Genomic DNA, 19,632 nt, shown 5'->3' on the forward strand with positions numbered 1-19,632 from the left:
ACAATCTACAGTCCATAGAGGAGTGAGTATCATCTGAACATTAATATTTGGTATTACAGCTTGGCAAATTTGGAAGCATAAGTCTGAGTTAGTCTTCAATTGCAGATCATCCTTATCAAGTAACATTATTGTTATAATTATTAGTTTTGCATCTCAAGTTATCAACAACCTTGCCCTCCCAGACAGAAAACTCTTGTTTCAGAAACATGAGCATTTGATTTCTTAGAGGTTACCAAAACCATGAATTCTGAAAATGAACTGATACAGTTAGAGCATAACTTTGAGGTGCTTTGAAGGGGATGAGATTGGCTCATTGGATCAAACTACGTATGTTAATGATGGAAATGGACTCTAAGGTCTCCCACGACCTGATTGTAGTTAAATGCTTCGTAGTTCATCCTTGTAGTGATTTGATAAAAGAGATTAATTATCTTGTTTGCTTGGACTGAGAAACCTCTTTCCACCATATATATCGGGAAGCCAATAGAAGTGCTGACCACCTTGCTAATTTTGGTCACGATATTCCTTTTATGAACTTTGGTCTAAATCACATTCATGTCACCCTTTACAATTTTCTTAGGAATGATATTGTTGAAGTCTTCTTCCCCATGTTAAGGACTTAGCTTGTTTTATGCGCGTTTAACCCCATTTTTTATGAGGAAAAAAGAGTAACCTTGGATCTAGAGACATAAAAGATTAAAATGCTAAGTTTGGATGAAGTAAATAGGAAGAAGCCAAGTTACAATCTCATTTCAAACATACATGAAGGTTTATATATAAGATTACATAATATTGAACTTGTCATCAAAATATCTAAAAAAATTCAAATTTTTCTATATAATTGTAAACACATTGAATCCTTACCGTCGGTAAACCCTCAGTTGGTGGGCAACCCTCCTCGAGGAAATCCCCTGACGCTTCTACCCAGGAGTGAGTCTCAACTGACCTCCATAGTATGTCACTGACGTCCTGCGTGATAAACTAAACTGGAGGTGTTTTCTCAACGTTATACACAAATTATAGTAAGTTGTTTTGTTTGGACAAGAGAAAGAAAATGGACAATAAGGCATGAGAAACAAGTGGAAGGAACACCAAAAACGTAGCTAGTTGCAATTCCAACACCACCTCCTCTTATCCACACACAGAACAAACCTCTGTTTCTCAAATGGAGGAACAGCCATGAATGCTTCTCTGCTTCTTCCTCCATCATCACCAACCTCCACTTCTACCTCCTCACTCTCTTACCCATACCCACTTCACCATCCTCCACCTCCATCTCCGTTTAAGTTCTCCAAATCCAGCACCACCTTCATCCTCAACTACACAAACCCCACCTCACACACTGCACCCATCACTGCACCCGAGCCTCTGGACCACAAGCTGCTAACGCTCCTGCAGCAGAGGAAAACAGAGGAAGCTTGGATTGCTTACACCCAATGCACCCATCTTCCTAATCCCACGTGTTTAAGCCGTTTGGTCTCTCAACTTTCTTACCACAACACCCTGCCATCACTCACGCGCGCCCAGTCCATCCTCACGCGCCTCCGCAATGAGCGCCAGCTCCACCGTCTCGACGCCAACTCACTCGGCCTGCTTGCCGTCGCAGCTGCAAAAGCTGGTCACACTCTCTACGCCGCCTCCGTCGTCAAGTCCATGCTCCGGTCCGGCTACCTCCCGCATGTCAAGGCCTGGAGCGCCGTCGTCAGTAGACTCGCGTCCTCCGGAGACTCGGTTGAGGCACTGGGGCTCTTCCGGGCCGTCACGCGCCGCCTCCGGAAGATTACTGACCCTGATGTGGCGGCGGACTCGCGGCCTGACACCGGGGCATTCAACGCTGTGCTCAATGCCTGTGCAAATTCCGGGGATGGTAAGATGTTCTTGCAACTGTTTGATGAAATGCCTCAGTTTGGTGTTGTGCCTGATGCGTTGAGTTATAACATTGTCATGAAGCTGTGTTGTAGAAAGGATAGGAAAGACTTGCTTGTGTTTGTGTTGGAGAGGATTCTTGAGCAGAATGTACCTTTGTGTATGACTACTTTGCATTCCTTGGTTGCTGCTTATGTTGATTTTGGCGATTTAGATACGGCTGAGATAATAGTTCAGGCAATGAGGGAGAAGAGGAGAGATCTTTGTAGGATACTGAGGGAGTCCAATTCAGAGTATATAGGTGGAAAGAATGATTCTGTTTTTCAGAAGTTGCTTCCTAATTCGATGAATCAGAGTGGCAACGGCAATGGTGGTGGTGTCTATCAGCCTCCTTTGTTGCCAAAACCATATACTCCTAACACTAGAATTTACACCACTTTAATGAAAGGTTATATGAAGTCAGGGCGAGTTAGTGACACGGTGAGGATGCTCGAGGCGATGCGCCGGCAAGATGATAGTGCTAGTCACCCTGACCATGTTTCCTATACCACTGTGGTTTCGGCGCTTGTGAAGGCGGGTTTTATGGACCGGGCTCGTCAAGTTCTTGCTGAAATGACGAGAATTGGGGTGTCTGCGAACCGGATAACCTACAACATTCTCCTCAAGGGTTACTGTAAGCAGCTGCAGATAGACAAGGCAAGGGAATTGCTTAGGGAGATGGCTGAAGATGCAGAGATTCAGCCTGATGTGGTGTCCTATAATATACTTATTGATGGGTGTATATTGGTTGATGACAGTGCCGGGGCTCTTTCCTTTTTCAATGAGATGAGGGCAAGAGAAATAGCCCCAACCAAGATTAGTTACACAACTTTGATGAAAGCTTTTGCATTGTCAGGGCAACCAAAGCTAGCTCACAGGGTGTTTGATGAGATGGTAAATGATCCTCGCGTGAAGGTGGATTTAATCGCGTGGAACATGCTGGTTGAAGGATATTGCAGGTTGGGTTTGCTGGAAGAAGCAAAGAAACTGATTGAAAAACTGAAGGAGAATGGATTTCACCCTGATGTGGGAACTTATGGCAGTTTTGCCAATGGGATTGCATTAGCAAGAAAACCAGGAGAGGCACTTATACTTTGGAATGAAGTGAAGGAGAGGTGGGAGGCAGGAAGGGATAGGGAAAACTCTGACTCTTCTGTTCCTCCATTGAAACCTGATGAGGGGCTTTTGGATACTCTTGCTGATATCTGTGTGAGGGCTGCATTTTTCAGAAAGGCCTTGGAAATTGTGGCGTGCATGGAAGAGAATGGGATACCTCCAAATAAGACCAAGTTTACTAGAATCTATGTGGAAATGCATTCAAGAATGTTTACTAGTAAGCATGCTTCAAGGGCTAGGCAAGACAGGAGAGTGGAGAGGAAAAGGGCAGCTGAGGCTTTTAAGTTTTGGCTGGGTTTGCCTAATTCTTACTATGGAAGTGAGTGGCGATTAGAACCTATTGATGGATATGGATCTGGCTCTGATTCTGATTCTGTTTAGTTGGTTACCTCTGCTGCATCATGGCCTCTTCCAGAACAAACTGCACAACTGGAAAGTAGAAATCAATGTACCTTGGAAAAAAAGAGACTATTTTGCTCTAAAAATGTCTGTCATTACAACACAGAGATGTCTGTGTCATTACAACAGTTTTTCAAGCATGTAAACATATAGACAATCTTTTAAGAAAGAGTTTTGATACTATACTTATTTTTCTTTGTCATCACATTTTCACCCTTTTTTTTACTATATTTCTTTCTTTCTTTCCAACCACATCACATATAATATAATTCATATCTCTCTTTTATATTCCAATCACATGAGGGATGCATGTGTTCTTTTACAATGTATTTTTATTCATACTCGTGTATTCTCATCTGCCATTTGATTAATTTTACAACTGTTTACAAGTAAAATTATCTAAGGAGCATTATGGGATTTGATAGGTCTTCTGGGATTCTTAAGTCTTGTGTCATACGAGTCCTAAGGTGTTTAAATAATTAAGAACTTTTATCTTTTTCTGTATTTTTGTGATTCAGATACGTCATTAACTCTGGTTAACAACCGCTGTAAGTTAGTTGTAATTTAGGCTAGAAGCAGCAGATATAGTTCATGTATTAGGGAGGATACTAATTGCTCGAAAATCTCATACGCTTATTGTTGCGCTAAAAACACATAAACAAACTAGGGATAGTAACTTTATCACTCAAGTAATACATGATTGTAAGTCTCAATTATCAAACTCAATTGACCAGGTGACACTAAACCTAGAGGGTGATTCCATAGTACATACAATTAAAATTGTGAAATTGTGGTGGTGTGATCATGCTAGCAAGAAAATGTTAAGAAATAGAGAATCAGAATAAGAAAGGTCCGAGATTGCAGTGCAGTTGGACCATCCCCCCCCCCCCCTCTTCCCCGCGTTTATATGTGTTATCCTAATTATATTATGCGTTGACTATAATTCTCATGTGTTAGATAAATTGCTAGGTTCTACCTGTCCTACTTACTTAGGAACACTACTTACAAGCAAACTGTCATGAAGCGTGAGTTCCTAGATAAAGATTAAACCGGAGAAAATACCTAAGGATATTTCACTACCCAATCATAGGTGAGTCGAAAGCATATAAGAACTAATCTGATACCTCCGCTGGGAGCACACCAAAACTAATTCCATACACTCAATCCTCTTTACTTTTTCCATAGATTGATTCTCCCACTAGAGGTAAACCAGCCTACTATTTATACAGTTAGTTACGTTTTATGGAATTAAGCACGTAAAGAGAAAATACAACATGTAACTGAATTATAAAAAAGATATATATATATATATATATATGTATATATAATGAAGTTCGTATCATATCCTACATCGCAACTTCGACATAAGGGATTTAAAAACTCATATTACAAGATAAAAACACATAAAGACCCTAGTAGCTATCACCTTAAAGAACATAGAAGTAGTCTTCACTACTTCATCCTCCTCCTCACTTTCAAGAGTTGGAGTCAATACAACTCTTTCTTCAAATAATTTATAATTATTCATATTATCTAGCATATTTGGATAAATAAAATTGACCAAATCAAGTACCATCTTATGAATTATGTATTAACAAATCTGATGTATTTCAACAATCAATTCAATTTCACTATTCATATCAAATAGTGATGTGAAATTGTTGACTTTTGTAGTATGAATAGAGGATCCACAATTCAGTAATCTCATATTTGTAGTCAATGGAGACTTTGCAATCCATAAATATAACGAGTTGACTGATCCCACAATATCTGGTCGACTACCTTTTGCAATGATAGGTAGAATTTTCCTGAAGCCACCATCCAAGACAACAATTTTACCACCGAATGACTTTTCAAAAGAATTTCAAATGAGACTTCATTATATCATTTAAATCTTTGTCCAAAGTTTCAAAGCAACATTTGTTAATCATTAGAGCTTCATCCCATATTCCCATATAATTAAGCTTTCTTTTTGAAGTAATTTGATTTTTTAGATCCTTATTTCACATTGTAGGTTGAGCAACCATTGGTAGGTTGAGAGCATGGCAATGAATGAGCATTCATAAGATGAAGAAACGGTACGAGGAGGTGGTTGTGGAGAAACGATAAGTGGAGGAGGTTGTGGAGCTAGAATTACGGGGGGGAGGGGAGGGGACATATCTCTCACAAGATATTTCCTTAGAAAGTTCAATGTATACGTTGATGTGGAATGTGGAGTCTTCTAAGTACTTGACCATAATCCACTCCACACCTTGCAAACCGCAGAAGTCACGTATCTCAGGTCATCCATGGGTTAGGGTGTTTTTGTCCCTCTTTGTTGTTTCTTTCTCTTATTTTTCTATTATTTCACTGTAATGGTTACTTTGTATTGGGTGGCATCCCTTGTGCCTATATATTTGATTATTGGCTTATCCAAAAAAAATCCATGGGTTAGGGTTGGAGATGTTCCGTTCATCCAATATCAAACTCAGTGGGTGTTTCTATGGCGATCAATCAAAGGCCTCTCCAATTTTAGGTCAATATTGTATTTCTTTGAAAAAAAATGTCAATATGTCTAGTACACTGTAGTGTAAGAAGTGAATGAAACTCAGAAGAAGATTAGATAAAATGAAAGTAAACAAATACAAATGAACATGTAAGGAGATATCTTTCACCTACCAGGGATGACTTGCAATAGCAAGGGTGCACTTGTAATGGTGAAGGGGATATCAGAATTGTGAATCCATGTCTATGATCAAAAATGCAAGTGAGAAGTATAATATGGAAAAGGGTGAAGAATATGTCATACAATAACTATTTAAATCAAAAGATGAATATATAATTGCTTATCTATTTGGGATGATTCAATTTACCACTTGATTAATATGATAGATATGTAACCATCACAATAAAAACAAGGTGGGAGAGTAGTCGAGGATTGGTAACCCTACCATCACTATGCCTAAATATTTTGTAAATGGGCTAATTGTATTCATAATTTAAGAAGCATGCACAGTTTGAGAGTTGAACATATGGAAACATTTTCTATTTTTCATGGTATTTGTCTATGTTTTACTTTTTTTAATCAGTAAAGAAATCATATATCATACCAATTTAGAAAAATGCTTACTTGTAGTAAAAAAAATTGCAGTCGGAAGATAAATATTGCAATAAATGTTCACTAGGGCACTCATAATATTGAGGCTAGAATGGAATGATTACAATGTGAACATGAGTTAATTGATATTGATACCCAAGATATATGGTAACGTAAACAGATGCATGTCTGTCATGACAGTCGTAATTGTTATTCTTTATTTTCTGACTGTATGTATGTATTTCTTATTTTTATGGCATGTCGCAAATTATTTTTAAAAGCATCGATTGCAAACATTTTGTATTTCTTATTTATAAATGAGGTAATTGAAGAGTCACATACATAGCCGCTTACAGTATGATAATTTAAGCTCCACATAAAACAGAGTAATTATATAAACTAATAAAGCTTAATATTTATGAAGTAAATAGTAAAGTTAAAATATTAATTGAAAGAAGTGCTCAATACCCATATGAGAGATAAGATGTAATAAGATTCAGTTAAACTTATTATGAATGATTTATGCATCCTAGGTGAAAATAAATAAAAAAATCGATGAAGTTTAATCAATATGATTTACATAAAAGATTGTTTTGTCACCTTGCAATTTCTAGAAGGTTCAAATACTTTATCGGTTAATTTTTTTGAAATAATTATAAATAAATGAAGTTCATAGTCTAACATTTTCTTATGTGTTGATTAATGTCTCAAACATACCTTGAGCTTTAATTAATGTCTTAATCTCATTTGACTGACAACTAGAAAACGAACCAGCGGCTACTACATCATAATAGAAGAAGAAGAAAGGAAAGCCAATCTGCATCAACACATGAGAACAGATAAATGGTCCTTCAAGTGGAAAGGACAACAACATTCCAACAGTACCCATTGAAATCCAGCCACAAATAAAGCATGATTTGCACCCCAAAATACCCACAGCAGAGCTTCAATTCATGGGAAGGAAAGATCAGCCAAGCCTATGAACTAGTATCCAAACACCTTAGGCTGCTAAATTTTCCAAGAGAAACTCAGTCTCATACACAATTTTAGGTTCGGTGTCGACTCATAAAAGGAGTAATTGAAATCCTTTGTCACGCATTTAAGCTATTTCCAGGAGCAAAATTTGATCAAGTCCACCACCTTCTCTACACTGTCAGTTCCTGAATTGAAGTGCACATCATTCATCTGAACCCATATAGACCAAATCCCTGTAGCCCATACCGACCACCATCTAGAAATTGGTCTCGTAAACAAAGTGTTTCTGTGCTGTCTGAACAGTTGTTTGGCATCTTCATGTAAAACAAAAGTAATTCCGAGCCAATTGTAGCATCTCATCCACACTTGATTTATGCAACATCCCAACATGTGATTTATACTTTCTTCATTCTCCTCACACAGCTCACAAAGGCTATCTGATCTTGGTTGTATAATGCTCCTCCTTATGAGATAATCCTTCGTCTGTTTTCTATTTAGCATTACCCTCCAAGCAAAGGCAAGAACATATGAAGGGGCTGCTATAGACCACATATTCTTGAATAGATCAAGATCCTCCATAGTATCGTGCACTACTTGAGCCTCATATGTTGATTTAATAGAGAAGAGTCCATTTGAAGATGTCTCCCAAATCCATGCATCAATAGTCACTTGATTTAATTGGGCTTTAGCTAAAACCTGCATTAGTTATTCCACCAACTGATTTTTGAAAGTAAACATATTCCTTCTCCAATTTAGGTTTCAATTTCATCTCCCATCTCCTGAATCACCATTGTGAAGGGACCAACAACCTTAAATGATTTTACAATTAAAATCAAAACATCCAATAAATAAATAATTTCTCCAAAAACCCAAATGTAGAAAATAATCATAAAAAATCCAAATTCAACAATTTTCTCATCCACAACTATTCACATCTTCTTCTGCTTAATTGTTATAAGTAACTTCTTGTTCACACTGCAAGACTTCATTTCGTCACATTCAAGTGATGAAATCCTCTTAGAAGAAGTTCGGTCTTGAGTCACGACCATGATTTACTATCATTGTAGTAGTCAATTCAATGACTTTAGCAATAACAAAAAAATCATCAATAAAGTCTTACCAGGGGTTTTTCCGGTAAGGTTTTAATGAGGCTTGAGTTCTTGAATCTGTCTCTAAGGAGGTGGTGGGTGGTGGGCTATCCTACTAGTAGGAATATCTTTGTCGCTATTCTGTAATAGTTGCTACTCTATACTTTCTTTTCTTTTCTCTTTCCTATTTGTTTTGGGTTGAAGTACCCCTTTTACTTCTATTCAATATATTTCATATGACTTATCAAAAAAAAAATCATCAATAAAGTCTTGCACAAAAAAATCCAAGTTTAAAAATGACAAAACACCTTATTTATTTCAATAGTCAATAAATATTTACTACCTTAGCAAAATATATACATGACCCTTCAATCTACATCTCAAATGTGGGAGTCGCATTATTACGAAGTATATTTTATTCAAAACCTAAAAAGTGAAATTAGATTCTATTTAAAAATGATTAAAAACATAATTCCTTCATGTTTAGAAATCCTTTATATGATTTCAATAAATGTTTCAAAATTAAGCATTCAAATATTATCTTAAATTATACTTAAGCTTTCCAATTGCATTCCAATTATAATTTATATTATAGACAATAGGTAGCAACCATTAAATAAAAGGTTTTTTTACCACTTACTCTAACTAAATATTTTACCACAGAATAAGTTGCATGGCCTAAAATGGAAATAAAACATATAGACTTGCATATGGTGCGCGACTCCTATGTTTGCAAACAGACAACAACACACAGCAGGGAGAAAAGCAAGTGAGGGTGAGAGTGAGTGTCTTTTGAATTGATAAAAACAAAACAGAAATAGAAATAGAAATACACACTAGACAAGAGAGTGAGAGAGAGTTGGAGAAGAAGAAGAAGAAGAACAATGAGGTGGAGAGCTCGGTTAACTCATCTGAATGGAGCTATGTTTAGTACTATTGTAAGTTTTTATTGATCTCTTCTCTGCTTTAATTTTCTCTGTTTGATGAGCACTTAATATAAAAAATCCACAACCTTTTTATCTTCTCTTCAGTCTTCTCTGCTTGAATATCAAAAAAACACAACCTTTTTGTTATGTACTGTACTGTTGGGGTTTGAATAATGCATGAAGTTATAAAAATTACAACTTTTTGATCTTCTCGTCAGTCTTCTCTGCTTGAATATAAAAAAAAAGCAACATTTTTGTTATGTACTGTTATGGGTTGAATGAATGAAGTTATAAAAATTACAACCTTTTTTACCCTTCAACCTTTTTGAACCAAAGTCATCCTATATATGTCAATGATTAAATATATTAGCAATAATATAAACTTAATCAAACTGAAATCATAACTCAATAAATAACCATGTGAGGGATTTACAATCTGATTAGGAAAGTTTGCTTTGAATTGATTAATGATGTGAGAGTTTGTAAAATTTATTTTGACACGATAGGAGAGCTCAAACTTGGAGTTGGCAACATTCATTACTTCTACCTTGAAGAGATATGTCTTATCCAACATGTTAGAAATCTCATATAGGATTCCAATTTCACTATTGTATAAGAAAATAATACAACAACATATTAGAATGATGTTAACAAATATCATGAAGTTACTGCAACAAAAGTAAACACACCTTATCAAATATTTCAACCACCTCATCACATGTTTTATCAAGCAAGAGACTAGCTTCTTGATAAAACTAACAAAAAAAGCATTGTCATTGTCATCTATGACCCTAACTTGTATGAAGAAACTATGAAATGAGAAGAAAAAGTCTATCAAAGGATTTATAAAAATAAATTTATTTCATACTCAATTTGTAATTCAATACCTAAGTAAACATAAATAACATGAGGATTGAAGTTCTCACTAAAATAAATCTTGTCATTAGGGAAAAAATTATTATTACACTTACAAGATGTGTACTACTAATCACCACTTTCATTTGGCAAATTGTCCTTAAGACAAAAAAAAAAACCAAAGTTGTAACAAAAGAAATTCTTATTATATGTCTGATTTAAAAAAAAAGTATAATTTAAAAAAGATCATAAGTAATACTTCCTTAATGTCTTTCATTTTCTCAATTATCTTCCAAGCGGCACAACTCAAGAAATCATCCTCAATTGAAGTTTTGGAGGAATCGGGTAGGTCGCTTAAGACTTAGGAGCCAGATTCATTCATCTCAAAAAAAAAATTATTAGAAATTAGTAGTACGATCGAAGATAACTAAAATGAGAACACACTAAAAAAATAAATCAACTATAAATTTTTTTGCTTGAGATCATTAGCTTCATTGACTATTGGATTAAAGATAAGCTTGGTAGCACCAATAACATTTTGGAAACATATCTCCCTGCAAACATGCGGTAGATACAACTTGAATATAAGAGTAATGAATTTAAGAAAATTGTTGAAAACAAAGTAACAAATCTGAAAGTGTGGACTCTAACCCTGAAATGTTTTTACTTTAGCAAGTTGTATTACAAAAACAAGAATTATTCATGTCAGCAGACCCAAGGAAACAATTGAGATAATTGACATAACTTTCACACAATTCGCATTCAATCTTCACACTACCATGATAAAATAAATAAAATTATTGCAATTTTTTACACAACCAAACAACTGCTAAAATATTTTTACAATTTTTGTCAACTACTACCCATCAACATTGATCTTGGTGACATTCATCTTGGACTTTTTTCTATCCTTCTCGTACTCCTGCTCTGTCCGAACACAAGTAAGAATCTCAATTACATTTGTCACACCATTAACCAAACAATGTGAAATAAACACTTCACACATTCATGAACCTTAAAGACATAGTAAAAACATACAAATTAAGAAACTGATATCATGATCCTTGTACGTTAAATATGATAGTGGTGTAAATGTGTACGGATTTAGGGTAATTGGAGAATCCATCATCACTTGTATTATATTGAAAGTTAAGTTTAAAGTAATGCTTGATTTCATTGTACTCACCATTGTTCAAACCCACCCCAAAATATGAGAAACAGTATAAATGACCTTCAGTGGTAAGATACTCAAATTTGTAGATTAAGGTCTCACAATCAATGAGAAGCATGAATCTCGAAACTATTGAAAGTATAAAAAAACCAATGAAACTTTGCATGCATTGAAATATCAAATATAAAAGAATAAACAATTCACCTTTGCATCAATAAAAACCATCTAAAGTGAGAAAGACAACTTTAGACCACTGAAATTTTAACTCGACCAAAATCAGATTACCTTAACCACAATCCTCAATGACTCCTTGGAAGGGGAGATGTTGGAAACATCATCAACATTAGGGGTTATTTTGTGAAACATGTCAAAGTGATATTTTTTAGAATGTCAATTATCATAAAAGAAAAGAGAACAAGGGGCACAAGGGGTGCCACAATCCAGCGTTGGATATTGTATTAATGATATGAGGCATTGGACAGTGGAAGTTGTTATTTATAGATAATACATGCACATGGGAAGTGATTGATACATATTGAGATAAATGTCAAATTACGCTTATACCTAGACTACATTCACATATTTAAATACTTAGGTTTTGATTCTATCACACTTCTTTTTTCCCCTTCTATTTCATTTTTTTTTTTTGATAAACCAACTCATTGCATTAAAGGGCACAAGGGGTGCCACCCATACAATACAACAAAAGGGAAAAGTGAAGACCAGAGAAAAGAATAGGAAAAACAAGCAAGAAAAAACAAAACAAATCCAGCTACAAATAAAAAAAAAGAGCTAACAACACAAAAATCAGCAAGTTAAAAATGCAGCACAGACACAATTGTCAACTGCAACACCAACACGCATCTACATCCTCTTTTCCCAACGCAACCCCCATCCCCACTCCTCCAAACACCACTGCACCATGTGCACCAGCCTCCACAAAGCCCCACCACACCGCCACCAACAACAAACCCATAAGTAATACCCATGCACACAAACCCACCTCTCACACAACCACAGTTCCCCCTCTATCCCACACCCTGCAAGCACAAAATCGAATTACACTTCCACTCTTATGCTAAGAACCGAAAACCCTGCACCTTACTTGATAATCACTGCCACGCTCTAAATTGAGCCAACTCCAACACGTCAGCCTCTTGAACACTATTCTTTCTAAACATGACTAAATTACGCAGTAACGAAACACACCACGCAATAGCAAACCACGTAACACGAAGCACCTCGTACTACTTAGCATTCAAGGTGGGATGAGCATGCTGAAGGAGATGATCATTGCATCGCCTCAGCAACACTACAGGAAAGTCAAGCCAACAGTAGCATAAATTCTAAACCTCCACCACCACCAGACACAGCACAAACAAGTGGTTCACCGTCTCACCTACCTGCATGCATAAAGGATAGCGAAGATCACCATTAGCCATAATCACCCTTCATCTTGCCAAATTGACTCTCGTGGGTAAACGATCACGCACTAGCTTCCACATGAACGCGTACACATTTGACAACGCTGAATGTACCCAAAGGAATCGATAAGTCGGATCCACATCCGCCACCAACGGCGCTAACAATACTACGTACGCTGATCGAACCAGATAACCCCCTTCAGGATTTGCCATCCACAGTCTCAAATCTGATTCGCCTTACACCATCGGAACCACCCCAACAACATTACGCAGCTCCTCCACCAACACCAACTCACGCTCACTCAACCCCCTCCTCCACCTAAAATCCCAAGACTTTGCCTCGTTCACCCATATGAAGAATACAAGCATTGTTCTGTACAAACAAGTGAAACATCTTTCGGAACCGACAACTTAAAAGCTCACCCCCACACCACACATCCCTCCAAAATCGAATACTAGCACAATCCCCAACCATAACCCCCACTTGTGCATCAGACCAACACTGCTCCACCCCATCCTCATAACACACCTTATATAGATCCTTCCACCATATGGAATATGTAGATGATGAATTCATGACCCCATCAACCACCCTATCACCATACCACGCCCATATAACCTTGCTACAAATATCTCCCCTCTCCTCATGAATTTCCATAGCCATTTCCCCAAAAGCGCCTTATTAAAAAGAACCCAATCCTTCACCCCCTAACCCCCCCCCCCCCCCCATCTCCTTAGGTCGACACACCTGATCCCACCCTACCCATGCCACCTTGGACACAAACTCAGTGCCACCCCACATGAACCGCCGCATAATCCGCTTCGCCTCTTCCACCACACAACCCGAAATCCATAAAAAAGACATGAAAAAAGAGTAGCAGAGCGGAGATAACATTATCCAGAAGGCAAATCCTCCCACCAAATGACACAGTTTTCTGCTTCTAGGACGACAACCCTGTCCTCACTTTAGACAACACTAACTGTAACAGACCTGCACGCCTAGAATTACCCCCAATCGGAACTCAAATAACCCTTCTATTTCATTTATATACTCATTTTATCTTTTAGTCTCTTTATTCTTTTAATATCACATTAAATACTATTTTTCTCTTATTTCTTACTTTATCTCTTAAGTGTAACAGAAAATAAAGTGTGAAGATTTTTTCAGATAAGCATAAAGTGTGAAGATATACTTAATTATTGCAAACATTTCAAGCCCTAGCAACATTATATTCTCTTGTTGCATAATCTGTTCATTAAATACATATTTTTCCCAAACATTACATACACGATTTGAGAATCAAAAGGCACGCACGTGATTTTTCATTTTATAACTCGTGCAACCACGATCCTTTTTTTTAGAGTTCAAGCTGCCAAGCAAGAGCTTTTTGGTTACAGGGCAACAGTGTTTTTCTTTTAATGAAATCATTTTACACTTTTCTATTTATTTCAAATATTAAATGCTTTATAAAAATTATCCAACTGTATCAAATTATTTTTTTTTATAAAAAGTATAGTTTTAAACCCCAATAATTGATATCCTCAGAAATGATTTTTAAATAGGGAAAATATTGAAGCTCATGTTAAAAAAAAATTGATGATTTTATTTTTTTGTTGAATATGCATAATATTGATGCTTTATTTACTAAAAAATAAAAAATTCTACCTAAAAATTAAACGATTTTGATAGGTTCACATTCAATCTCATTTTAACCTACTATCGATTTTTCTCTTATTTTCTTATCATATATTTTATTTTACTTTTTTCTATTCATCTTTTTCATGAAACGTATTTCTCTATAATCTATATTTCTATAATGTATATTTTTTTTTCTTTTCTATTTCTATCCAAGTATCTATCTGAAATCTCAATACATGAATGTTGGTGTATTTGGGGTGAATATGTATTTATTTTGTAAATATGGAAAGTAAAATTTCCAAATCAGCAACCACGCGTCCGTATCTCTGATTGGAAGCAAGACCAAGACCATAGGACCAAACGTTTTTTTCATTCTGGTACAAACAAAACTAACCAAGGTTTCTCTCTCAACAACGTTGCTTGCTTCCACCCTTCTCTCTCTCTCTCTCTCATGAAATGTTCATTGGACCGTTCCTATCTCAATTGAACGCTTCCTTGTGCTCAGTTACTACATTCACCTCACTCCCTCTTTGCAACAAGTAACAAGTTTCTACAGAACCACAACAGGTTTGAGTTTTGAACTCTGAACTCTCTTTGTTTAATTATTCATGTTGTTCTGTTTATCAATGTTTTACAATTTACATTGTACAGAAGCTTAATTTGAATGCAAATGTCTGTTCTGTTTTGTGTTATTAGGTTTTTTTTGAGTGATAATGGATGTGAATTCAGATGAAAAACTTGACTTGAATGCTGATGTTGATTTGATTGGTCGGGAAAATGAGGCTTTTGGGGTTGAGCTGCCTGGGTTTGGTGTTTCTGGATCAGAAACCCTAGGTGGTGGTGGTGGGGGTGAGGTTCTGGTCCATGATCAGAAGGTTGGAGGTGATGGTGGAGGGGGAAATGGTTTGTTGGGTCAGAAGGTGGGGGGTGATGTGATGATGGGTGGAAGTGGGGGTGAGGGTTTTGGTGAAGAAAATGAATTTGTGGGTGGTAGAGGGAACAATGGTTTGGAGGCTGGAGTGGGTGTTGTTGTTGATGGGAAAGAAGGTGAATTTTCATGTGGGTTGGTGAAGGATGAAGATGGGGTGAAAATTGACAAAATTCAATGTTCTGGTGGACCCCCATTTGTTTATGAAGGTGTGGAATCTGGTAAAGGTTTGTTTTTTAAATTTAATGGTGGTGTTCAGAATGGGGTGGAAAGTGTTGCTGAATGTGAGGAGGTAAAAAATGTTGCTTTGGTGAATTCAAGTAGTGCTGTTGTGGAGGAGGATGACAGCGAGATGGAGGAGGCTAGTTTGGTTCGAAAAGATCGCGTCGAAGATTCTCAGCCCTCAGAAGTTGCAACCTACAAATTACAGGATTCTGTTCCGTTCATGGATGTCGATGCCAAGGAGTCTGTGTGTGTGAAAGACTTGTCTACAACAAGTCCCCTTGAGCTGGAAACTTCACATGAGTTGAAACAGCCAACCTTGCAGGTGGATTTGATTCAGAATCGAACCGCAGAATTCGGCGTTGCTGGTGGAGCAGGTCTTTCTGAGAATGTAAGACATGAGTATCATGGCTTCAATCTTGTTGTAGACTTCAATGCTTATGCAAACATGCAGGAGGTTGGCATGTATGGGGAAACTGTGTTTTCAGAACCGAACTATCGTGTATCTGATTTAGTTTGGGGAAAGGTGAAGGGTCATCCCTGGTGGCCTGGTCAGATCTTTGATCACTCGGCTGCGTCTGAGAAGGCAAAGAGGCATTTTAAGGAGGACTGTTACCTGATAGCATATTTTGGAGATCAGACATTTTCTTGGAATGATGTGTCAACTATAAAGCCATTTCAGATGCATTTCTCACAATTGGTGAAGCAGGACAGTTTGGAAAATTTCCATTTCCACCACGCGGTTGACTGTGCTTTAGATGAGGTCTCGAGACGGGTTGAGTTTGGCCTATCCTGTCCTTGCATGTCCGAAGTGTTTTCTAAGCTTGAAACGCAGGCAATTTCTAATGCTGGAGTCCGTAAACAACTCAGCAGGAGAAGTGGTGAGGACAGGTTTATAAATTCAACCTCTTTTGATCCACTGAAACTTGTTAACTTTGTTAAATCATTAGCACAGTCGCCACTTATTGAATTTGATAGACTGGATTCTACAATAGCAAGTGCGCAATTGTTGGCTTTCTATCGCTCCAAAGGCTATTCTCAGCTGCCTGGGTTTACAGTGCTTGATGGATTGTATGAGAAAAAGGAATGTGATGATCAAGTTGATGAGGAACAACTGAGAACTGATCTTGGCTTTTCACAGACATCCAAGTATGTCTCTCAGCATAGAAAGCAGCGAGGCAGAAAGCGTAAACTTCTGTCAGATTTGATGTCTGAGAAGAACTCCAGAACTCAAAACGGTGGATTTTCATCAGAAAGCAAAGGGGGTAATAAGTCAATTTCGCAGTATTCTGGCAGGAAAAGGAAGGCAGCTTACAATACTTCCGATGATTATTTCCTTAATTCCCGAAAAAAGAAGCTCGTCCGAGTACAGAACGATTCTATACATGAGATGTGGTCTCAACTATGCTTGGCTTCCAAGAACCCTTTAGGAGAAAGTTGCTCAAGTGACATGGTATATTTCTTTTCAGAATTTAGAAAGTTCAAGTTCATTGGCCCTGATCAATCTGTTTCTCTGGAGCAGGGAATGTCTTTGGAACAAATGCATGACGATGGTGAGACTGAGATCGGAGTAACCACTATAGAAGTGTCGTCTTCGATGACAACTATAAGGGAGCCTTGCAATGATTCTTATTGGACTGATAGAATAGTTCAAAGAGAGGAACTTTCACCCAAGACTCCAACTGAAGCTAATCCTCCCTCTCTCGAATCACAACCAGCTGCTGAAATTAACCAACATTTGGATTCTATGCAGCAAGATACTGATACAAATGTTGGATCAGAACCTTCCAAGGTTGCGGAACATTTAGAAGGTAGTTCCAATGAGGGCATTTCCCCCACTGCTCTGACTCTGAAATTTACAAGTTTGGATTCTGTTCCTTCCATAGCAGATCTCAACAAGATTTTTGAACGCTTCGGGCCCTTGATTGAATCGAAGACTGAACTGTTAGAGAAGACTAACCGTGCTAGAGTGGTTTTCAGAAGACGTTCTGATGCAGAAACTGCCTTTAGTAGTGCTGGAAAATACAGCATATTTGGACCTTCACTTGTTAGTTACCGCCTCAAGATTTTACCTCAGAAGCCCAAAAAAACAGGAAAGCGAGGCAGGAAAAGCAAAAAGGAAACTAGTTCTGCAGTTTAATACCAAGGTATTGATCCTTGGACTTTGAATAGTTGGTGTGTGAATACACCAATTATAGCTAAATAGGAGTATTATGCTAAGCATAGTGCGGCTAGTATGCCAATAGATAGAACTTCGTAGCAGACTAATTTATATGTTTAGAGATTTTGGGGTAGTATCAATTCTTTTTAATCATTATGGTGCAGATATTTTGGGACTAATTTTATAAAGTGCTGATAGGTTCAGCTGGTATATTACTGTTTGTCAATTCTTACTTGCCAAAGGTTGAAATGTTCTGATTATTACTTTTTTTGAATCACGTCTCAAGTTCAACTATGAGTTTAATGGTTGTGCACTGTCGATGTAAAACATTTTTACACAGACGTCCAATAACTGAATGTCACCTATTCCAAAACATATATATTTTTTAAATTAAAAGCTTATTTTCTGATTTGGTGACTTATCATTGGACGTCTGTGTAAAAAACTTTACACTGATTGTGCATTACCATTCAATCCTTAAACTATTAAGAATCTTGCAGAGTATGGTATTCTTAAAAAAAAGGGACATGTATAACAGAGGTTTTTTTTAGTTGTGATAAAATTAATAAAATAATTGTGAATTAAAGTATATCACCTGGACCATATCTGCTTTGGGCTAATTTCTTGGTCTCTATCACTGCCCCTCGGAAACACAGTTTTGTCCTCATGACTGAAACAGTGAATAGAGCTTCGGATTTGGTCCGACTTTAGCTCAGTTGGTAGAACCGAGGACTGTAGATCCTTAGGTCGTCGGTTTGAATCCGTTTGTATGATACAATCATGTAACAAGAATATAGATAAGAGTAAACTGTATTTATGATATGAAACTGAAACTCTTTGGTGCTTCAGAAATAACAAACAAAGGGTACTTTTTTTAGCAAAGATAAATTATAAATTACTCTTGACTGCAATCTTCTCTTTCTCATAACCAATCATTATAGAATATAGTGAGTATAAGAATAGGCGTAAACACACAAAAAGTACATTACCTCCAAGTACAGAGGTTGAATAACAAACAGCCCAATCATAATTTCTTAGGTGAATAACACCACCAAAGCCAATCTGGTTAAAATATTTGTCGAAGCAATTATCCGAGTTATTCTTTACAAAACCTAGTTGAGGAGGGTTCTAGTGGAGACTATGAATAACACCTGAAATTTTTGTGGGTCCATGATCACATCAAAATCAAATATGGAGAAAATATTTGATGAGACACATTCAACAATCTATTTGTTATCATAAAAAATGTAATTACTACGCAAACGCCATAGCCACCAAATAATAAACACCAACCTTCAATTATCCACTTGCTGAATAATAGACACAACCCGTGTTCGAGCACAATTATGCGTGAAAGCACAATGTGCACTATTTTAACGGTAAAATATACGCATCTCCCTCTAGGTTTGGCAAAAAGACACTTCACTAAAGTGAGAAAATTAACCGCGTCCGAGGAGTTGATCTAAAAAATAATCTTTCAGAATCATAAATCCCTAGAAAACAAAAGGTTATGCTTAGTAACTAAAAGATCTAATTAAAGAACATTACCTCCAACTGCAGAGCTTGAATAACCAGCAACCCAAACATAATTGCTCATGTGAATAACACCACCAAAGCCAATTTGGTTAGAATAAGTGTTAAAGCAATTATCCGAGTAATTCTTTACAAAATCTGGTTGAGGAGAGATCTAGTGGAGCCCACGAACATCACCTGAAACTGTTAGCCGATCCATGATCTCATCATAATCA

The 19,632-nt window shown here is 37.0% G+C and overlaps 2 protein-coding genes across 2 annotated transcripts; both read left to right on the top strand.

Moving 5' to 3' along the window:
- Positions 1-1,037: 1,037 nt before the first annotated feature.
- On the top strand, positions 1,038-3,625 carry LOC130717681 (pentatricopeptide repeat-containing protein At3g09650, chloroplastic). The gene has a single exon (XM_057568018.1). The coding sequence runs from the start codon at positions 1,180-1,182 to the stop codon at positions 3,400-3,402; it is 2,223 nt and encodes a 740-aa protein (XP_057424001.1). The 5' UTR covers positions 1,038-1,179; the 3' UTR covers positions 3,403-3,625.
- An 11,887-nt stretch (positions 3,626-15,512) lies between these two features.
- LOC130719081 (PWWP domain-containing protein 5) lies at positions 15,513-18,095 on the top strand. The gene is made up of 2 exons (XM_057569724.1): positions 15,513-17,177; positions 17,247-18,095. The coding sequence occupies exons 1-2, from the start codon at positions 15,513-15,515 to the stop codon at positions 17,862-17,864; spliced, it is 2,283 nt and encodes a 760-aa protein (XP_057425707.1). The 3' UTR covers positions 17,865-18,095.
- Positions 18,096-19,632: the final 1,537 nt, after the last annotated feature.

The sequence above is a fragment of the Lotus japonicus genome, chromosome 5, assembly GCF_012489685.1.
Source record: "Lotus japonicus ecotype B-129 chromosome 5, LjGifu_v1.2".
NCBI lineage: Eukaryota > Viridiplantae > Streptophyta > Magnoliopsida > Fabales > Fabaceae > Lotus > Lotus japonicus.

Bases quoted from the DNA above. Each gene is read 5' to 3' on its own strand.
- LOC130717681 (XM_057568018.1), top strand. From the start codon at position 1,180: ATGAATGCTTCTCTGCTTCTTCCTCCATCATCACCAACCTCCACTTCT.
- LOC130719081 (XM_057569724.1), top strand. From the start codon at position 15,513: ATGGGTGGAAGTGGGGGTGAGGGTTTTGGTGAAGAAAATGAATTTGTG. The intron at 17,178-17,246 runs GTATATTTCTTT...TCTCTGGAGCAG, and splicing joins AAAGTTGCTCAAGTGACATG to GGAATGTCTTTGGAACAAAT.